This window comes from Apostichopus japonicus, chromosome 14 (genome assembly GCF_037975245.1).
Source record: "Apostichopus japonicus isolate 1M-3 chromosome 14, ASM3797524v1, whole genome shotgun sequence".
Taxonomy (NCBI): Eukaryota; Metazoa; Echinodermata; class Holothuroidea; order Aspidochirotida; family Stichopodidae; genus Apostichopus; species Apostichopus japonicus.
In genome coordinates, this window is record NC_092574.1 from 23,598,142 (window position 1) to 23,621,171 (window position 23,030).

General features: G+C 37.4%; 1 protein-coding gene across 1 annotated transcript; it reads left to right on the plus strand.

The window, feature by feature from the left end:
* LOC139979586 (uncharacterized) lies at positions 1-22,200 on the plus strand. The gene is made up of 2 exons (XM_071990533.1): positions 1-314; positions 19,810-22,200. The coding sequence occupies exons 1-2, from the start codon at positions 112-114 to the stop codon at positions 20,681-20,683; spliced, it is 1,077 nt and encodes a 358-aa protein (XP_071846634.1). The 5' UTR covers positions 1-111; the 3' UTR covers positions 20,684-22,200.
* The last annotated feature ends 830 nt before the right edge of the window (positions 22,201-23,030 follow it).

Consider the following 23,030-nt stretch of genomic DNA (forward strand, 5'->3'; position numbering starts at 1 on the left):
CGGTTGTACTAGCACTACTAGCTTTCGCGGAACAGTGAACAGACGTTCGTTAGACTGGTATAGGCTAGCAGTGTTCATCGTATATACAGTACTTCTCTAATTGACGCACAGATGGATCCTCCGCCATCACCCAATATTGAATGGCAGGCTAATCCCTGGGTGTTTGGCTTCATTTTGTCCGTTGCAATTAACATCAGTATAGGGCTATATTTTTCATTGTTTGCCATTGTCGATTTTCTAATCACAAAATGTTTCAAAGAGGATCATCGCTTGGTAAAGGCTCACAGGAAAACGCCAAACTTTATGCACTGTTTGTGAGTATGAATAGCTTATCACTTTTGTTTTCTAAGTTATACCAATCAACTCTCTTTGTTTTAATATTTTGAAGAGTGTAAGTAATTATTGTAGGCCTATGCATGGCTCATATTTCTTTCTGCTGTCTTGAAGCTCCTTTAACGGTGCATCGACTCTATTGAACAGGGTGAAAAATACAATTTTTGTACTGGACCCTAGGGAGAGGGGGGGGGGTGCTAAAATTGTTTATCGTTCAGGATTGTATCAGAGGGTGCTTCGAGCTTTGAAACAATGTAGAAGAATTTTCAACTGTTTAGACTGTACCGCACATAAGCCACGTGTTGTATATTGATGTACTATACTGTACACTATAACTTATTTTTAATATTCTTTCTACCGGCCGAAAGGGGCTGTAAATCGCTCCGGCCCCTAAGCATACGCAGATGCGCCACGATATTGAGAATTTCCAGTCCCCCTTCAACCAGCATGATTGCATAACCTCATTGAGCGTGAGGGGTTTCCCCTTGTTTTCCCGACATAGTCAACTGTGTAAACAAATATTAAGGAAGGTGATTTCAGTTACCCTATATGTAATATTATACACACACACACTTATATATATATATATATATATATATATATATATATATATATATATATATATATATATATATATATACTGATCACTCTATCTTAGTCAATTGTCAACATGGACTAAGGGAACATCGTTTCCTTCTTTTTACGTCTACGTCATCTTTTATTGCTCATATCTAAAGGCAAAGCATTTATTGTGTATGTAAGTTAAAAGACAACCACAAGTGTAACTTTATTTGAACCATAAACGCTTTCATAGAATACAGGCCTTGAGCCAGGTCCCTTTTTTTGACTTGCTGCCAAGGACGTTTAACCTTACACTAGACACAGCAAAGTCGCCATGCTACAAAAAAATAAATATTCAAGTCGACCTTTGGAACACATTCGACCTATAGAGATATTTGTATTGTTTGGAAGTACTTTGAAAAATGTCCTCCATACTTGTTTACAACATGCAACGTATAGAAGTACTTTATAACAGAGGAAAACGGGAATTGTGCAATAAACTCAATCCGTGAGATTTAGACTTGAACCTCCAATGTGGCAATTATGTCCTCGGCTCGGACGGTAAAGCGAAAGAGAAACATCCAAATTACCTGCTTCCTCACCCCCCCCCCCACACACCCCACCACAACCCATCCCCGCCCCATGTGTCTTCCCCCTCCTCTATCCCCAGCAGAATCACCTGTAGGTTGTAAAACTTAACGAAAATTACATGTTTGAAAATCAACTTGTATGAGGACTTTACACAAACTCCACGCATAAACGAAGTCTTAAAGTTTATCGTCTGTCTTCATACTCATAGTGTATGGAAAATAGTTATGCTTTGGTATACCTATGTGTGTTCATGTATAGTGTATCGTAATCTGGTTGCGAAAAACATGCAATATCGTATCCATTTCAGGCAGGCGCGCAACCACGTATACTACTTCTGCACGGGGGGGGGGGGGGGAGCTGCAAGAGGATAAAATCAGGGGGACAGTGTTCAAAAAGGTGTACACCTTCAGTAAGCACATCCCACCCCCCCCCCAGAAAATCCAATATACTGGCCCGCAATGTATGTGCATGCGTGCTGATACACATGCATAATGGACGCATTATAAGACTAGAAACTTGTCTGTATAGTCAATACCGAAACCGATCGGAATGACAATTAACAGTGGTTCAAGTTTATACAACAATGTACCGGTACTATATATACTTCAAAGACACACTATGTCTGCTGGTTAACCCACCTATTAAGTCATACGTACACGCCTACAGCATAAATTGGCTCATTGTGTCCTTTGCATCAATGCACATATACCATATATACCGTACCATATCGAAACCTTTCCTACCAATCTCCGCGTTACTGAAGTCAATATTGAAAAGCATAACACGTTTATTCATCTTACCATTTTGCATTTATTAAAACTTGATCAAAATACTTATTAGTAATGAATGAAATCGCTGAATCACTTGCTTCGCATGGGCAGGTTACTTTGTTGTATGACGTCACCTATTCGTTGGTGCCGTATTTGTCACATATATTGGCCGACCCCGCATATAACAATACATCAGCTAATATAATGAACGTGTATTGTGTATTAGCAATCAAGTGTGATATAAAAATATTATTGTGTGTGCATTTCAAATATAGTCAACACGATAACCTCTACACGTATGCTCCAAGTGCACACAGTGGTACCAAATAATAGCACTGTAAAATATATACAAGTATATGCATGGGCATAGCAGGAAGGTTAGGGAAAATGTTCATAAGACCATTTTGAGACGAAAGAAAAAACTCTTCGTAATAGTATGTCAAAATTCATGATGGTCAGTCAGTCTACAAAGGCATCTAAGGAACTTTACCAACTTTAGTTCGTGTTAGGGAGGAACAAGGAAGAAGGGGGGGGGGGTAATTCTGTTCTTTATTAATTTACATAGTCCTTTCGGGTTACAGATAACTGTAGAACTCTTCCGTACATATAACATAACCCCCTTCTCGCCTCCCCTCGCCACCCCTCGCCACCCTTGCTCTCCGTAACCCCAAATCCTATTTACTGTCGTGTAAGCATCACAATATTTGTAAAAATGATAACCAGACATGCAGCTATCAGTTATGTCGTCATTTGGGTATATTGAGGGACAAAAATTGTTTTTTTTTACTTCGTGGTAAACGTCTGTTAAGTAATTTTCAAACAATACCCTTGAACCATTTTAAAGGACTTATAATATATGCATGTAAACACATGCTAACAATCTCCATATTGGTCAGTATACCAGTTTTATAGGTAACAGTGACACGTATCGACAAATCAGTCAAAACTAATTACATTTCCGCGTATTTAAAGAGTGCACACCAGTGCGGTCAGATTTACACACATATGGCAACATATAGACTTTCCCCGAATCCTCCTCTCAGGTGCATGGAGATGAGGCCCCTTGACCTGGGTGGGGGTGTGGGGGGGGCTGTGTACTCGCTTCATCTGCCTATTAGATACTCAATCACTTCTATATAGATACGCTATTCTATTGCTCACATGGTGACTAATAAACAACCCCCTTTTTTTCGACCGAAAATCTTGGAAAACAATTTCCTCAAGTCTAAAGAACAAACGAAATTTGGTTGCCCGTTAAACACACACGGTAAAGTTTTTTTGTTTACACACTGTGTCATCAGTATGTCTGTTTGGATAGGTTTTTACCCCATAGAAGTTATAAGGATACAGTTATATTCTTTGAATTGGTACAGTTATATGCTTTATATACACAGCAGTGTTCTTTTTTCTTTCCTTTTCTTGTTGTTATTGCCAAAGCTATTTGATAAATGAACTGTTCACCCCTCCTTTCCTGAGAATTGAATGTATAATGTAGTGCATATGATCTCGATAGTGTCATATAACGCAATACTATTTTATACAAATATTGTCAGAACTTCTACGACACGTTGCTCTGTTCTTCCTCTACCCCCCTCCTCGCCACCACCACCACCACCCCACCCGCAGCATCCCCCACCCCTACTAAAACTACTAACGTTAATCAACGAATGAAAAAATAATACTGCGGAACTAGAATTGCATTTGCCTGCAAGTACGTAGTATTGTAGTGGGCGCGGAGTGCTTGCGGTATTACTAGGAAGAACTTTTCGGTTGTTCATAGTGTTATTTTTTGGGGGGTCAACACACCAGGGAGTATGTAGGGAACCTACAAAGAGAGGGCGCTTGTGAGCGCCATCACATGCTCAGAATAAGTTGGCTACGCAGCTAACGCCTATTAAACTACAAATGTACAGAGACTAAATGAAACTCTAAGTTTCAACGTCCAGTCATGTAGGTATCGTTCACTTGGCCAGTAATGTTAATATTGTGGCGCGCACGCCCACTACAATCATTACAAACACTCAACATAGGAAATCATTACGTAACGGATGCATGAACGTTGTTGCGTGAATAGCCTCTGAAATTTCATTTCATTTTCATTTAATTTATTTCGTCTATAAATAAGAACAATAGAACAAAGTGGTATAGTATAAACAGGACACTAGAAAAACAATAGTAGTTTATCGAGCTAGCGACCAAAAAAAATAACAAATAACAATGAAAGAAGGTAACAATTAAGAGTAGAGAAAAATAAACATGAGATAATAAATACTCAGTCAGCGTAGTTTTCAACTAGGTGGGCTTTAAGTTTGCGCTTAAACGTTACATAAGATTTAACAGTTTTTATATCATTTGGAAGCACTTTCCAGGTTTTATAGCAGTAGTTGTTCAAGAGTAATTTACCGTGTTTCGAGTGATGTCTGCTAACTGAAAAATGGGTATTATTCCTCGTACTGTTACGAATATACGCGGAATTACTGGGATTAACAATATCACTAAAGACACGGGGGAGAATATTGTTGATATACTTATAAATAAAAGAACACATCTTGAGAACATGAATGTCGCTGACCTTAAGAATACAAATGTAACAAAGAGTAGCCTGATATCATATGGCCAGGTTTTATCCCGCATCCTGGTGACACGGTTAAAATTGCGTTAACTTCAAAACGACAACATCACGGTGCGTTCACCAACCCGTAGAGACACGAGAATATATGACTGTGCTATTGAATTAATTGCCTGCATAGATAATGACTTATATATGTGCCGGTTGTCCCGTGCAGTATGTACAACGAAAACACACACAAAATCTTATCCGTTCTTGGAATATAAGTTAATGAAGTACGGCAAAGATTTTCATGAGGGTATACTATTATAAGTGTAAGAATACCCCAATTGGAATCGTGAACAAAAGATGTGAAATTTTTAAGAAGAAAAGTTTCTGGAAATAAGATGGTATATGGTAAGATTAGATTCCACTTAGGCGGGTATTTGATAGGACGAGATGGATGAGAATTGTCGGTATTAATGCTACAAATCACATCCGCGGAAAGTACCCGAATATGCTAGATAGTAAAATTTAAATGGTTACATCCGTCTAAACTTCTCGATAATATAGTTTATTATTATGATCGGTATTACTATTATATATAGGACTTGACAAAGAAATGGGCAGAAAATAAAAAACGCGACTCAGTCACCGGTATATAGGGCACAACGGCGTGTTTTAGTTGTTTGTGGTTCGCTAAGATGCACGGTCCCGTCTGAATACACAGTGCCCGGGGAAAACAGTATAACATTTTTTTCTGAAAAAAAAGGAGTTTGGTCAAATTTGACATAATTTATTAGACTCCCATCGGAAACATTGGCTTAACCTAGTATTGTTAAACTTTTCTTCGGAAGACTTAACATTTGGGGGCAATGTTATCCTTCCGTTTGGCTGAAGGGACAATATTTCCTTGCGTTTAATTTAAAAAAAAAAATCGTCTGAAGCCCCTTTGGTTTATCTTGATCTTGCACGATCATACCACACTTCCGAAACTACAAGTGTTTGTTTGGCCCTATTTGAACCATCAACGAACATCTGTATCCGCAACGGCTGGAAAATAATCTAACGCGCATGCGCCAAGTCTGCCATGACGGTAACCAGGACAGTACACAATATACTACACTCTGATCGATAACTGTGACAAGATGATAAAATTATCAAGTATACGTATGTATGTATGTATGTATGTATGTATGTATGTATGTATGTATGTATGTATATGTGATCTTCCCGCAAGCAGGAACTCGCGAAAGAAGCCATGGAGGCTTGTAGACTCGCAAGCTGACCGAAGCCAATCTCTCGGCACACATCCATTTAACGTCCATGTCAGGAAGTTGTTATTGAACAACACCCTTGCCAGACGACACACATTGCTGTCGGCGGGGAATCGAACCGCCTACTAAGTGTAGGCCTACACTTTTAGAGGTATAGTGTCGTAATAGTGTCTTTGACATAAACGAGTGTAAGATACTGACCGATATTAGTTATAAAAGCAGTTAAACTAGACAAATTAATGCGTGCTCAATTTGTTTGTTCTTGAGGCATAGGCCTAGAACAAGAATGATGCGGTTTATAGGCGGCATGGTAACCCATGCACGCTCGAGCCCAAACAGTCTCTCCTGCGCTCCCCATTTCCCGTCGTCTAACTGTGCTGGTACTGTTCATCAAATACGTGACTATACTCACGGACAGAAGTTAACGATAATGAAAGAGAAGTACCGTACATGTAGTCTATAGAGGCCCCAAAATGATATATCACGCTATAATTGCTAGACGTTTTCCAAAAGTACTTTCCTGGAGGGCTTTTCTCTCCAAATTCTTGTTAGACAATTTTTAATGAACACACAAGATGACTAAATGTCCCAGTGAGGAACATTTTCTCGAAGGGTGTAATTATTAAGAGCATGTTATAGAATTTTGACCAAAGGTGACCATATTTGAATATCTAGCATATTTGGGGCCAATACAGCACAAACCTTGAAAGATAACACTATGCTCTGATTCGGTGACTTTCCTTTACAAGTGCCATATTCTTTTGGAAATTCACGTTGAAGTCATCTGTCACGTTATACGTAAATTTTATTTCCGTTTTTTTTTGGGGGGGGGGCAGAGTTCATGAATGTATTTTTGTTTAGTCAGTCAAAGAAAGGAACCCTCTTAAAACAGATGTTTCTCAAATTTGGATCGTTTTTCTACAAATTCCTTTTGACTCCATCATTATAACAACTTGATATAATTATTATTTCTCATCTGAGCGTTTACATCGATAGATATATATAGAGCTGGATACACATGCGCCTCATACCACGCATGACCTCTGATTTATCATTACAATGTTTTCTCCATGCATTGGTTCTCAATTTATTTCCACGAGGGTCAGAGAGAAACGTTGGTTGAAGGAAAGGGCCAGATAGAATGACAATCTCATTGTATTGATATAGATTGAGAAAAGCACAGGGTATAGGATGGTAGGGTGCTCAAACCTAAGGCATCAAAGGGTATGTGTTTTTTTTTTTTTTCGTTTTTTTTTTCGCGGGCAGTTTATAACTTCAAATCATTTGTATACTTAACGATGGATATCTTACAAGTGTACACATCTTGAACGGAAACTTGAGTATAGGCTCATAACGGTGACCTTTGAAAGACTGAACACTGATATATATATTACAGGTTGTATTTCTGTGTATGCAGTCATAACATCAACAATACAAGCAGTGGTCGTCAGCCTGCAAACACACACAACCGTCAACTATAGCAATGCCATTGCGAGTATATTATACTCAAATGAAGTTGCTTGGTTTGAAATTATGTTTCGAAGTTCAACAGTACTGAACAGTGGCGTAGGAAGGTACTTTTGAGTGGGGGGGGGGGGGCTGAAGACTGATGGCCGGCCTGGGGGAGGGGTCTAAGGGGAAGGGTTGTCCCCCTCCCCTTTGGAATTTTTTGCATTTCCAGGTAGCCTCAGATGCAATTTGGTGCAATATAGCACACTTCAACACCCACTCCATTTTGTAAACTTAATTTTGTATTTTCACTAGGCCTTAGATGCAATTTGGTGCTCCAAATGAGATTTTTTTTCTCATTTGGAAATGAAAAAGGGGTTTTCTGACTTGTGAAGCGGGGGGTGGGGGACGGAATGATACTTCCGCCCCTCCACATTATTCACTGGGGGGGGGGGCTGGCGCCCCCAGCCCCCCGGTTCCTACGCCCTTGGTACTGAGAAAAATATAAGAACAAGACCAAAATACACCGCTTGGTTTATCTTAATGAAATTTATACAAAACAAAAAAAAACTAGCTAAGGTGAGTTTTACCGTAAACACCATACTTGGCTGTCTAAAGGATTCTTTAAGTCTATTGGGATGTTCTTTTTTGGAACGGATTAAGACTTATTTTGGGCCCTAACCAAGTCGTAGAACGAATTTCCTTTACGGTCATATATATCTTTCATCCTGCGATAGTTTGGTGAACTCCGGAGGTGACAGTCAAATTCACCTTGAAATGATCGCACGTGCCAAGCGAGGTCGTCCTGATACAGCGCTAGCTTCAAAACATCAACATATACTCTCCATTTATTGATGATCTAACTTGTTTGTTTCATTTCATTTTTTTCGCACATCCAATAGATCAAGAGTATTAACGTGTTACCAAAAACAAAACTAAATATAATAAAAAAATAATAAAAAAACAAAACAAAAAACACCTTAAATACTACCATAGAGGCCAAAAATGTAACAATGCCAATTTGTTCGGGTTCACATTTGATCCCGGAGAAAGTCCCCTAGTAACAGGTTTAGAACAATTAGGATTTTACCCAGGGTCGGTCCCGTAGGGCTCATAAAAGGTATCAGCCAAAAGTGTGGTTTAACCCCGGGCAAAGTATCAACTAAAACTCCACCTCCGAACTTATCCGTGATACTATATTTAGATAAAAAAAAGTTGTCTTTAACCGTCCAATTAAAAAGGCCGATAAAGTATGAATATTCATAACTATTTGTTTCATAACATAGTGAAGAAACGAGTAAACATTTTCATAACGTTTAAGGTTAGGAAATTTAGAATGGATAGTTCATTTTTCCTAAAAAAAATGAAAAAGAGAAACAGAACAATTAATATCAAATTCATATTTTTTTTTTATTATCTGGGAGCGCACGAGAAACGTTCTCATATAGCCGCATATATAAAATGGGTATACACATGTACACGAAGCTACCTCCATATTATCATTGACGCACACATTTTCGTGTATATAAGTCGTTCAAAGCAGGCATTGGAATTGTATATCTATGACTATATCTGGGAATGTTTCTGCCATTTTCACGGTTCTGTGTTTCTGGTTGCCTATGCACGTATATGAACACTATATAGGCCTAGGCTACCCCAAAGGAGAATTGATTTCCACGAGCGCCAATATATGAAGACACCAAATTCGCATAACTCTATAGTTAAACTAATTTCTTGCTAATATGGGAAACTGAAACTTCTAATGTTTGCAATATTTTTTGTTTGTTTCAATTTTGACCTTTAATTGTTTAATACCAGATCACCAGTAATATCTGTTTGGTAAATATGTAAGCATTCACGATATACTACTCCAAACACAATGACGTCACGATCACGTGGTCTCAGTCCCGATCTTTATAAGAGAACTGGGTATAATGCAGGAAAGCGGAACTATTCTATAGGTCTATATCAGTCCGGTGAAAAACCGTTTGGGAGACTTTGGTTTAAGAAACATACTTTTTTTTTAAATTGATCTGTTAGGTACAAATGTTAACGTACATGCTGCAGTTATAGTAATACAGTATTTTCGTTTATATGCTTTTAATGTGTCCTTTAAACGACATTCAGTGTTTTGCATTCACGATAACATGTGAGCCAACACAACACTTGGCAGCTGCACGCATTTCTCAAATAGCGAAAGTAGAACACATATTCCGTATATCGCTTTATTTCAGTCCGTATGGATCGCATGGGAAAAATTAATTTCAAGGAATGTTAAAATCATATGTGCCAAAGTTTTAACCCAGTACACAAGTTATTCAGCCATCATAACCCGGTCGTTTCAGATGCTTTCCTATACACGCTTGATTCGAAGAAAGGCGTTCAGTTCTGGTATCCCAATACACGGTAACGTCCGGTGTAATGGCAAACCGTTTAATGAGATAGACCCCGTTATGTCTGCCAATGTATTTAAATAAGTCTAGATAGCATCCTCGTGTGTTCTGCGAAACTGTGTCGAAGTTGCTCGTTTAAATAACATCCCTGTACACCGTTTAGACAGCTGAAAAGCAAAGTTACCTATACCGTTACCCCATGTTGGCCTATTCAGTGTAGATAGGGACCTAATACACTGTCTCACGGTGTCGCATTACCCGATGTTTACCCTTGTATAGTGAATCCGTACTGGTATAATAGCAGATATAGTTGCCTGCCTGATTCATACTCGTTTTCATTAGTACTCATAATGGTACTCGAGGTATTTTGTAAATCTAGTATATATAGATTCTAGTACTCCGCGCTTAGAGCATTATATTCGTACGGTCGTACCCCCACTCATTCCAAGGAGAATTCTACTTGTACTCATATACCCGTACTCATGCTTCTGTATAAAGTACTCATGATTTTGTACTGGTACTCCACTCATTCCAATGAGAATTCTACTTGTACTCATATACCCGTACTCATGCTTCTTTACTAGTCCTCATGATTGTGTACTGGTACTCCACTCATTCCAATGAGAATTCTACTTGTACTCATATATCCGTACTCATGCTTCTGTATAAGTACTCATGATTTTGTACTGGTACTCCACTCATTCCAATGAGAATTCTACTTGTACTCATATACCCGTACTCATGCTTCTGTATAAAGTACTCATGATTTTGTACTGGTACTCCACTCATTCCAATGAGAATTCTAATTGTACTCATATACCCGTACTCTTGCTTCTTTACTAGTCCTCATGATTGTGTACTGGTACTCCACTCATTCCAATGAGAATTCTACTTGTACTCATATATCCGTACTCATGCTTCTGTATAAGTACTCATGATTTTGTACTGGTACTCCACTCATTCCAAGGAGAATTCTACTTGTACTCATATACCCGTACTCATGCTTCTGTATAAAGTACTCATGATTTTGTACTGGTACTCCACTCATTCCAATGAGAATTCTAATTGTACTCATATACCCGTACTCATGCTTCTTTACTAGTCCTCATGATTGTGTACTGGTACTCCACTCATTCCAATGAGAATTCTACTTGTACTCATATATCCGTACTCATGCTTCTGTATAAGTACTCATGATTTTGTACTGGTACTCCACTCATTCCAAGGAGAATTCTACTTGTACTCATATACCCGTACTCATGCTTCTGTATAAAGTACTCATGATTTTGTACTGGTACTCCACTCATTCCAATGAGAATTCTAATTGTACTCATATACCCGTACTCATGCTTCTTTACTAGTCCTCATGATTGTGTACTGGTACTCCACTCATTCCAATGAGAATTCTACTTGTACTCATATATCCGTACTCATGCTTCTGTATAAGTACTCATGATTTTGTACTGGTACTCCACTCATTCCAAGGAGAATTCTACTTGTACTCATATACCCGTACTCATGCTTCTGTATAAAGTACTCATGATTTTGTACTGGTACTCCACTCATTCCAATTAGAATTCTAATTGTACTCATATACGCGTACTCATGCTTCTGTATAAAGTACTCATGATTGTGTACTGGTACTCCACTCATTCCAATGAGAATTCTACTTGTACTCATATATCCGTACTCATGCTTCTGTATTAGTACTCATGATTGTGTACTGGTACTCCAGTCATTCCAAGGAGAATTCTTATTGTACTCGTTTTCTCGTACTCATGCTTCTGTATAAAGTACTCATGACCTTTGTACGAGAAGTCTCGAACTCATTCCAAGGAGAATTCCACTTGTACTCAAATAGGCTGTACTCATGCTTCTGTATTAGTACTAGCACTCATTATTTGTACTGGTACTCCACTCATTCCATGGAGGATTCTACTTGTACTCATATACCCGTAATTTTGGAAACATTCGGCGGTCGATCTCTCATTCAAAAGTGCATATGCCATGCAAGGCCTGTAGCCTAGGCATACAGTAACACACGTTAGTAACCTATAGCCTACTTGAAAGAGCAAGACACCCTGAAGAAAATTGATCCGTACGAAAAGAGGTTAAAAGTAAAACTTGTAAATACATTGCGGATTGTTTGGATGAGGGTCCTTTACAGTTCGTCACATAGATCCAGGCCTAAACACTTTTGGGATTGTGAACCAACTAACAAATTTCTCCAATATAAAGTCCTATTTGTTAAGCAGGTAGCCTACTTGTGCAATCGTACCTAACATCTTCGTGACTAGAACCGCTTTTTTCGAATACTACAAATTTGGGAACATAATGGCTGATGTCAAAAACTTATCGCTGGCAAAAGTTTATTTTTTATTTTAGGGGTCCATATCGACTTATTTTGGTAACATTTTGATCAAGATTCTGAGGGCCATTGTAATGTATGTCATCTATACAATAGGCTAGGATATAGGCTAGCATTACAATGTTGAATCTTACAACCAATCACGTTCTTAGTTTACAAGATTTGATACATTCTTTCTTTGAACAATACTGTTAGAATTTGTGGATATTTCTCAAACTTTTTGTCAAGTTTTTGAGGAAGATTTTTCGAGTTTCAAAAGTACAATTTCAGTTAGTTTAACAAAAATAGTTAACTTAAATATCAACCGGCTTTATGCTGTATCAAAATGAACACGGTTGTCCATATGATCATTTATGGAATATGTAGGACCACTTTAACGTCCCAATCTTCTGCTCTCTGTGCCAAAAAAAAAAACATCAATTGATGACAACATTTCAAATCTTGATACCCTGTCAAGAAACTCACTGGACAGTTACATCTTCAATGGATTATATATAAACCGTTTCACAACAAAACAGCCTATGATCGCTTACTCTGCAAAGAACTTCATACATAGGCCTATATATTTTTCATAATTTACTCGCCCAAAATTAACATATGCTTGTTTAATTAATAGCATACTACTGCCTCAAGACAAGGACATTTTGTGATAAATTTAATATCATGATAATAAAGGGCATTGTTTAAGACATTAGTTTTCAAGACACGTCTAATAAGTGTATTGAAATTATGCAGCATTGCTGTTCTAGTTTTCTGTTTTTTTATTTTTTTTTATTGATCCTTTCCTTGTATACCTACCTATTCACAAGTCCTCTATGTCGGGTTCGGGAGGTGCGTAATCCATACCTCAATTATTTTGCCCTTTTACGAACTAATAACTAAAACTTGGCGTTACAGGTTTGCCCCGCGTGATTCCAGAAGTCACATGTCTATTGCTGAATGCCCGACAATATCATCACTTAGAATTGTCCATTGTTTTTCATTCGAGAATGATCGCATCAAATCTTTTCTTTGATTGCTTATTTAACGTTACCGTAAAACATAACTTTCGAACTCTTTTGTGCATTAAATAAACAACATAGCAGGTACCTGGATTTTTATTCCAAGAAAGACGCATACGGTGCTGGTAATTTGCTTCTATGGAACGCCGAGTAGGTAAATAATCGCATAGGCCATTGCGGCCTCTATATGACCTGCAGGGTGAATGGCGTTGTAGCACGTAGCCATATTGAAAGAATTTTGCATCTCGGTTCCCTCAATTTACTTCTTTTGCCTTCCCCTCCCCTCCGCCTCCTTGAAAGTTAGCAGCCTTGTATACATATAACTTCATTATTTCAACGAGATCACGTGATATAGCTTTAACTGAGGATATATTTTGGACCTTATCTGGAGTGTTAAGGAGAGTTCCGGGTATGATAAAGTTATATGTTAGCTCTATATATTGTCACGTATTGCTTACTTCCGTAACCACCATGGGGGTCACTCGATGTTAGCCTAACATATACATTGTAACCTTTACCTGTTGCCGAGAGTATATGGTGGTCATAGTTCACTCTATAGTCATATCTCGCTCGCTTTATTAATTCCCAGGGGGTTATATTTTCTTTATTCTGGTTAGCCTTATAATATCAATAATTAACCAGGTATTCTCATCACTCTCAGTATAGGACAGTTATGTATATATATATACACACCGTCTTAGAAAACAAGCATGCAGGGTCGTTGCTGGCGGGAAAATCCCCTCTTTTTTCTGGTGACCTGTCTTGCTGCTTCATGTCTTAAATTTTAATGTTTGCAAATATTACTTGATATAATTCCAAAACTTCGAAGGTGGAAGGAATGTGATCCTATACCTGAGGGAACATAACACAGGGGATCGACAAGTCATACAGCTAATGTTTACTTGCCAGCGATTCGGTGTGGGGGTAAGTGGGGGGGGGGTACGACCGATTAGCCATGAATACATGTATCATCTCTATGATGCACACATATCTGTATTACTATATGGTTGAGAAGAATAGTAAATGCCCTCGAAAAAACTTCGAAGGAGGAAGGAATGTGATCCTATACCTGAGGCAACATAACACAGGGAATCGACAAGTCATACAGATAATATTTACTTGCCAGCGATTCGGTGTGGGGGTAAGGGGGGGGTACGACCGATTAGCCATGAATACATGTATCATCTCTATGATGCACACATATCTGTATTACTATATGGTTGAGAAGAATAGTAAATGCCCTAGTGTCTTGGCCAGTTATAGTCTTGGTCAAGTCGTTTTTAATACTCTCTTTCTCGCGTGCAAAATGTACATGCCTCAGAGTCCGTTTCTGCCTACCACGAATGTGCTTGCCCACTGTATTTTACATGCCCGAGGATCTGTCCGATATACGTATAGTATCAATCGAAAGCGTTGCCGCGGACGTATGGAAAGCCGTTTTAACATTTAATAAGGAATTTCAGATATCTCGAAATAATTTCAGATATCTCAAATTAAATTACAGATATCTCCAATTTATTCAAGATATCTACAAATAATTGCAGATATCTTAAAATCAATTTCAGATATCTCGAAATACAAGGGAATTTCAGATATCTGAAATTGAATTCGAGATATCTCGAATTCATTTTCAGATATCTCGAATTCAATTTCAGATATCTCGAATTCAATTTCAGATATCTCGAATTCAATTTCAGATATCTGAAATAGAATTTTAGATATCTCGAATTCAATTTCAGATATCTCGAATTCAATTTCAGATATCTCGAATTCAATTTCGGATATCTTGAATTCAATTTCAGATATCTGAAATAGAATTTCAGATATCTCGAATTCAATTTCAGATATCTGAAATAGAATTTCAGATATCTCGAATTCAATTACAGATATCTGAAAATACCTGATTAAATGTTAAAATGGCTTTCCATACGTGCCATTTTAACATTTAATCGGGAATTTCTGCATTTACATTACAGATATCTGGAATTCAATTGCAGATATCTCGAATTCAATTTCAGATATCTCGAATTAGATTTGCAGATATCTTGAATTCAATTTCAGATATCTCAAATTCAATTTCAGATATCTCGAATTCAATTTCAGATATCTGAAATAGAATTTCAGATATCTCGAATTCAATTTCGGATATCTCGAATTCAATTTCAGATATCTCAAATTCAATTTCAGATATCTGAATTAGAATTTCAGATATCTCGAAATCTATTTTAGATATCTCGAATTCAATTTCAGATATCTGAAATAAAATTTCAGATATCTCGAATTAAATTTAAGATATCTCGAATTTAATTTTAGATATCTGAAATAGAATTTTAGATATCTAAAATAAGAAACAATTTAAGATATCTGAAATTCCCGATTAAATGTTAAAATGACTTTCCATACGGACGTTCTCTGGGAAGTACAGCAACTAGATACGGGAAAATTGCTTTGTGGAAAGAAAGGTAAACTAGGCTGTTCTTACTAGGGTCTTAACAAGATTATTCACGTATATACGGATTTTACGTGCAACCCACTGTCGTCCGATGGCAGTTATATGTACGCCAGCATATGTAAATATACGGTACATCAAGTACAAGAAACTGTGTAGATTGGCAGTCGAGTCTACTACCTATATGGGGGACATATATTTCCACCATGGTGACACACTAAGTGGCTTTATATGAAGTGGACCCTATTGCTCAATGTTAAATTTGGAATCCTTACACTGACTTCAATAATTGGCCCTAGCAAATGGACCATAATTATACTGATCGTACACATAACGGCACTCGTTGCTGGTCTCCCTATATGACAGATGGACCCTATCAGCCTATCGAGGGTCTTTACTGATGGTAGCTCCTATATATAAAGGATCCATGCTTTTCAACGCAGGGTTCGCCAAATTATTCGGGGACAAAAAAGGGAAGTCATTGCCGTCATTTGTGGGGAATTAAATGTGAAAGGAAAAATAAATATTGAACTATGATTGCAAAATATTAATTTAAAAATAAGCACTTTTTTATCAGATATTCATTTCTCAAAAAGGAGAAGGGTATATATCTCCTTCGTGTTGGTCTTTTTTTAATCACTCGAGGATCTTTAAGGCGATGAAGGGGACATTTAAGGTCACCAAGCAAAAATGTTTGAACTCCAGGGCTCCAGATGACCCTTATAAGTTGATTAAAACATGGACCCTTGTTTTTATGAATCATATATAGGTCGAGAAGGTTTTTTGTTGTTGTCAGTTTCCTTACGGATTTTAAGAATGACAATCATTATTTATATAGGGTTATTATTGATCATCAATTTCCATCTTTAAAGCGGTCTCCGTGATGGACACAATTATGTTTGGGTCCCAATTCAGCTTTATAATGAAGGAATTGTACCGCTAGCTGTAGGCTTCAATAAGATTGCAATGGACCAAACTAAGAAAATCCTTCTAAATTTCTTCACCAAGTGAAATGTAATTGATTGAGTAATTAAATCAATTTGATTCCATTCTCAACAACATTTCCTGTCACAACAGTCTGAATTACACAGTCATGTAGAATCAAATTATGAAAATTCTCAATAAAATTTGACTTTTGTTGCACTCATTTTGGAGAAAAAGAAACTATATTAAATTCACATTTTGACAAAAAATGGCAAAAATTGTTGTCTTTTACCTTTAAAAATTCTACGACGGCCCCCTTGTGGGTGGTTCCATCTCCGACAGAAATGTTGTTTCACTTGGTCTTACACTAGTTCTATAAATAGACAAAACAGGAAGTCGGAAATCGGGAAGTCGTGAAAACGTTTACGACAAAACGACTTCCTATTTCCCCCTATAAAATGAAGAGCAAAATGGCGAGTATATATAATACCATAAAACAGGCGTAGATGCAGCTTAACTTTCAAACCCATGTGTACACTTTAAGGACCACCGTATAGCATGCTCACGTTCAATCAACTTTTCTTGATGACTTGCTACACTGCCCTCAAACTTTCCCCACGCCGAAACATGTAAAAGAAAAGAACACCAGGCTTTATGCCTACTAATGCACCAGCAGACATCTATTTTGTCCCTTGAGGGATGTCTCCAGACCCCCCCCCCCTACATCGGGGTCGACTTCAATAACAGCCCCCCCCCCCCCCATTTATAGAATTCTGAATGAAGTTTATATTTGGCTAAGTAGCGACAAGAACCGACAATGGTGAGGGCAGAATTTGGATAAGACTTCTTGCTCAAAATTTCAGTTGATAGAAGTATAAATCGGTGGTCACTCTATAGTTGACTGAATCACCAACACTGGTTTTTGTTATATACGAAAACATACTAGCAATAAGGCAGAAAGACCACAAATGGTCACACGACTACAATCGCCGCATTATACTCTAGTATTATATATGCTCAGATACGGGTTCGAATCCGATGGAGGCTGTATTTCTTTCACTGTTCGGGATTTTTCAACTCATTACTGTTTCATTATATAGATATAGTTGAGCTTCTTCGAATAAGTTTGAATTCATTTCATGTTATTGATCAATAGCTCACGGATGTAGTGGTAAAGGTCGTTGTGGTTTACATGTAGCGAAATGCCAAACAAAGTCTACACCGGAAGTAATTCAACGACACAAAAAGTTACAAACTAATAATCAAAGTCAGAAATCTTAGCCGAAAAGGAAGACATTTTATACAGCACGACAATGAGTGACTTGCAACTACGCACCCTTCACCATATCAACATTTCTCAAGATGGAGGGGTAGCGGGAGAGGGGGGAGGGGCTACCTTCTCATCATAGACTTCGTCCGGGCTAGGTCACAATATGCGCCACGGGAGGGTCGACAAGATCATGAAGGTGAAAATTGCAAGTCGATGAGCAGAAACGATTGAATACCACGGATTTGAAGCATTCAATTAATTTTGATCAGCTTTAGATCATTACGTGACGGCACTATTTATAGTTCATACCATTTTTAATTTTCTGAGTAATGACACTTTAAACATCTGAGGTTCATCGATAGTTGGTTTGGCCTTCAGTTTAACACGCAGACAATTATATATCATTTCCTTTTAAAACTGAATATTTTGAAAACCGGAATCTCTATTGCACTATATAATCTATAGTACTAAAATCCCCCCGTTTTTCTTGGACTACCGGAGTAGTAAAAAAGTCTGTTAAAGTAAGGTACAGCGAAAGAGAATTTTTAATCGGAATATATATGTCGGTAATCGGTTTATAAATAAATATATATATATATATATATATATATATATATATATTCCAGCCTCCACCGGGATTCGAATCCGGGCCTCCCGATACCCTAATATATAGTTATATATATATAGTTATATATATATATAGTTATATGTATATATAGTTTTATATATATATATATATATATATATATATATGTATATATATATATATATATATATATATATATATATATATATATATATATATATAACTTTATATATATATATATAACTTTATATATATATATATATATATATATATATATATATATATATATATATATATATATATATATATAGGCCCTATATCGTTATATAGTTATATTTATCGTTATATAGTTATAGTGTATAGAGAATCTTTTTACCGTTCCACTCTCCTCAATTTTCGTTAACAAGCCTTGCCATAACTGCGACTGCTTCAAGGGAACATAGATTTGCTCAACGCTGCATCTATAGCGAAACTGATTTATCATATTTTTGCTGTCGGTAGACAAACCCTTTTCACGCTTGATTAGCTGAGACACGATCTAATCGAAAGGTCAGACAAATGAATGGTTTTGAAGAAAACGGATTGGTGGTGTTTCCTTCCTTCAATGGAATTTCAGCTGGTGTCGGTAATACAAGTTTATAACCTACAGCATGCATGTTGTCCAATATAGAGCAATTAATTAGAAATGTAAGAAGAGCGATGAAGCATATATGCATCTGTTACCCCCTCCATCCACCACCCCTGCCTCTCCACCCCTCCCACACACACACACACACACTCGCTGACTATGTTGGCAAGATATATTTGCAGAATACCATATGTATACAAAAGATTTAGCCTACACAGGGTCACACGAATAAATGTTGTTTAAGATGGTCCATTTATTGATAAAATCACTATTGACAAAATATATAAATATATAACATTATAACCCCGTGTTATCATGGACAAGTTTTAAACGCAAATACCATTCTATATTGTCTCATATCATGCTTCGAAGCACTGGTACTGACAGTAGGAGCAGTTGCTATCTTTTATGTCACAGAAACATGATATTCATATACTGTTTAATCTGTCAATACAATTGTTTTGAAGCAGGACGTGTAAAGTACAGTTTATATGAAAATAAAGTAATCCTTATAACTGGGTGAGAAACATGTGTCCTAATTTTGAATAAAAGAAACTCTGCAGGGCAATTCTCACCACAGTTCGGACGAGAATACAAAATATGAAATGTTTCTTTTCGTTTTTATTTGAAATATCTTCTTTTTTTTCTTGTTTACCTGCAGTTACTTTGATACGGTGGTTTACACATTTGTTGTAATTGACGCTAGCATCCTTCTATTCACATCTTTCCCGACGTCGAAACCATTCAATGGTGATCTACCGTCTGAAGTTGTCATTCTTCTGACTGTCGTCTGCGGGATCCGAATATTCCTCTTCTGTAGGGACCTGATGATCTTCAAGAATGCAAGAAGCAAGATTGTGACTTTGTTGGTTCACATTGTATTCATCTTGGTGGTCGGAAATGCAATGATTACAGAAAAGGCGGGAATCATGGCGTTCATTATTATCATAAGCGAAGGGGACGTCTTGGTAACCAATACTAACAAATTGTTACGTCACTTGGGCTACAAACATTCTACTTGTTACAAAGCTTCGACGTATGTTGGTTGCTATGCAGTGCTGGCATTTCGCGCAATCATACCGTTAGGCATGTTGGCGGTGTCCCTCGTCGGCGGTAAACCGTTCGACATGAGACCTCCTTCTTCCGTCATAATATTCTTCCTCGCCTTGATTTTTTACGGTGTCGTTAATACATGGCACGTCAACTCTACCGTAGCAAAAGTTTGCAAAAGAAAAGCAAGGGTCATTGAAGTTCCTTATGCAAATTTCGTCCAGGCGGTGGATGAAACATTGAAAGAGGGCGTAGATGAAATACCGCCTTCCTATCAGGATGCTTGTCGACCAGATATACCGGCTATTTCTGGATCTGCCAATGTAGCAACGAATGGTCAGGAAGTTGATCTCGAGAGCGGAGCAAGTAGGAACTCAACGATGGAATCAGAAAGACAATCGGACTATCGTCACTTTGACATGGCAGGGATAATCTTAAGTGAGAACGAAGATTCCTATCAGCACAGTGCAATATCTAATCCTTAGATTCTGATGACGTCATCGTCCGAGTGACGTTCAACTCTAGGATGACAGCCGCTGAGGAAATCTTGGTGATGTCTTGTATAAAATCAGAAATAAACAGTACTTGACTTAGAATGTCTCCCTCTCTCTCTAACATGATAAAAATAATGAGATCGATGATTCAGTAGAAACAAAGTCATTATCTCAAAGTATTGAAATGAATGGTTGGATGTTGTAATATGTTAGCCGCATGATATGCACATTATAGAATCAGTTAAGCGATGTTAGGACGCAATAATAGCTGAATGGATTAATCTTTTACTTGTATATAGTAAATAACATTTACGCAGTCATGAATTGATCCCACTTATTATTGTACTGAAATAACTCTTCTCTTAAAGATGTACATTATACCATTACTCGCGAATTTCCATGAATCGTAGTCTGTATGATAAATGGTTGAATCATAATTATAGGCCTATGCAGCCGTTGCCGTATGGTGTGGAAGTAGCCATACGTGGTAACGCTATCTGCATCATACACAATGATCGTACAATGAATCCATGCTGCTACATTCATGAGTGAAATATAAGCTTGCATGCATCGGGCATTGATCCGGGCAATTAGACATGTAAATGGTCGCCTACCAAGTGTGACATTACCATACTTAAAGGTTGCTTACTTTAGAAAATAATGCAAGACATTTCCCCTAAAAGTACTTTCCCGGAGGTTATGACCTTTCTATATATACACAGATAACCAGGAGTGTTAAAATAGGGGGGGGGGAAAGGAAAATAACAAGTAACAAATAAATATCTCTGTATAGATAACGACGTTTAGAACGGAAGTAAAATGCGTGTTGAAATTTGATCATTGGTGATCATTTCTTTTAATTTTTTAGCATATTTGTGGTGCAATACTGATAGCCTTTAATGGTATTGTCTTACGTGTCAAGTCACTGTGGTACATGTATCGCAAGAAACATGATCTTCAGGAGCTGGTATAAGTATAAATAATGTATACATATCTACGTAAAATGAAGTAAGAGTCCTACGTCATGCGCGTGACTGACGACGTTAATAGAACCGTTGGCTTCTGTTTAAAAGTGTCGAGTCCTCAATGCCGTCTTGTTTTTGGCGCAGGGATCAACTTTCCTGTTATTGTGTTACAGCTATACACGAAACTTGGGCACTTATACTGCAGTCGTAATGGTAGTATGAGAATTTGAATAGCATACGTATCATTAATACTATAAATGCTGGTATGGTATACATTCTGATTTCATTTCAAAATATACATATACAAACAAATACAAACAAGATATTCCATATACCGGTATGGCCTACGCCATTAAGAGTTATAACACAACAAACCTGCTTACGTAAGCAGGACAGTATCGTGAAAGGATTACCATGAAAACAGCGACAAAAATGAGTCAGCTAGGTCAACACAAGTAGTGTATGAAAGTGGTCAAATATGCTAGGAATATGCTAGAAAGTCGAACAATTACCACCGCATGCTCCATCTTTTACCCCGCAAAAGAGATATTTTTTAGCACCATATTAGTTATATTATTGGTTACTCACATTGGCTTTTAAGGTGTTTAATTTACCTTTCTCCAATGTCTAGAGCGAAATTGGAGATTCAAAACAAATCCAAGAAATATTTTTTTTAAAACAACAATTTTTAGATACATTTTGCTAATAAAAACGTTACCTTGGGGCCAGTACCGATGGACTTTAGGCAAACGGTCGAAACCATCTGATTAAGGGGATCTGAATTATCATTGGCATGTTTACTGAGGCATAAACTTGGTCAAACTATTATTGATATAAATATTTAAAGCTATCTACTTCGTGTCATAAGGGTTGATCATGGTTTGTTAGGGCGCCTATACGACGGAGGGGCATAAGGGACTCCTCACCAATCCGCTGCGTATTTTAATTATATGTCATCACTGCTAATTGTGATTGGTACGCGATCTAAAAATAATTATTCGGCCCTTATGGTGCAATGAATTTTGACAGTGTTTTTTTTTTTTTTTTGCTTACATGTACTTCATAAGACGCTTGTGTAAAACTTACAAAATTAATATAAGGGAAGTTGATGGAATTTGCATAAGGACGCCGTACCCAATTGAACACAGACGCCGCCTGGCTTTCTGCATGATGAGTAATGGCATGGGACGTTTGGTTTAGTTTGAATGACATGCCACATTTATTATGGTATTTCGAAAAGCTCTTCTTGTGGTCCCACAATGCGTTGGAAAGTAAGAAATATAAATATTTACGAATTGGGTATTTCCCATATAACTAGGTTGATAATTGCATATATGTAAATTAAGCGATCATACTCAGAGTGTCTTTCACAT

Bases quoted from the DNA above. Each gene is read 5' to 3' on its own strand.
- LOC139979586 (XM_071990533.1), top strand. From the start codon at position 112: ATGGATCCTCCGCCATCACCCAATATTGAATGGCAGGCTAATCCCTGG. The intron at 315-19,809 runs GTGAGTATGAAT...GTTTACCTGCAG, and splicing joins CCAAACTTTATGCACTGTTT to TTACTTTGATACGGTGGTTT.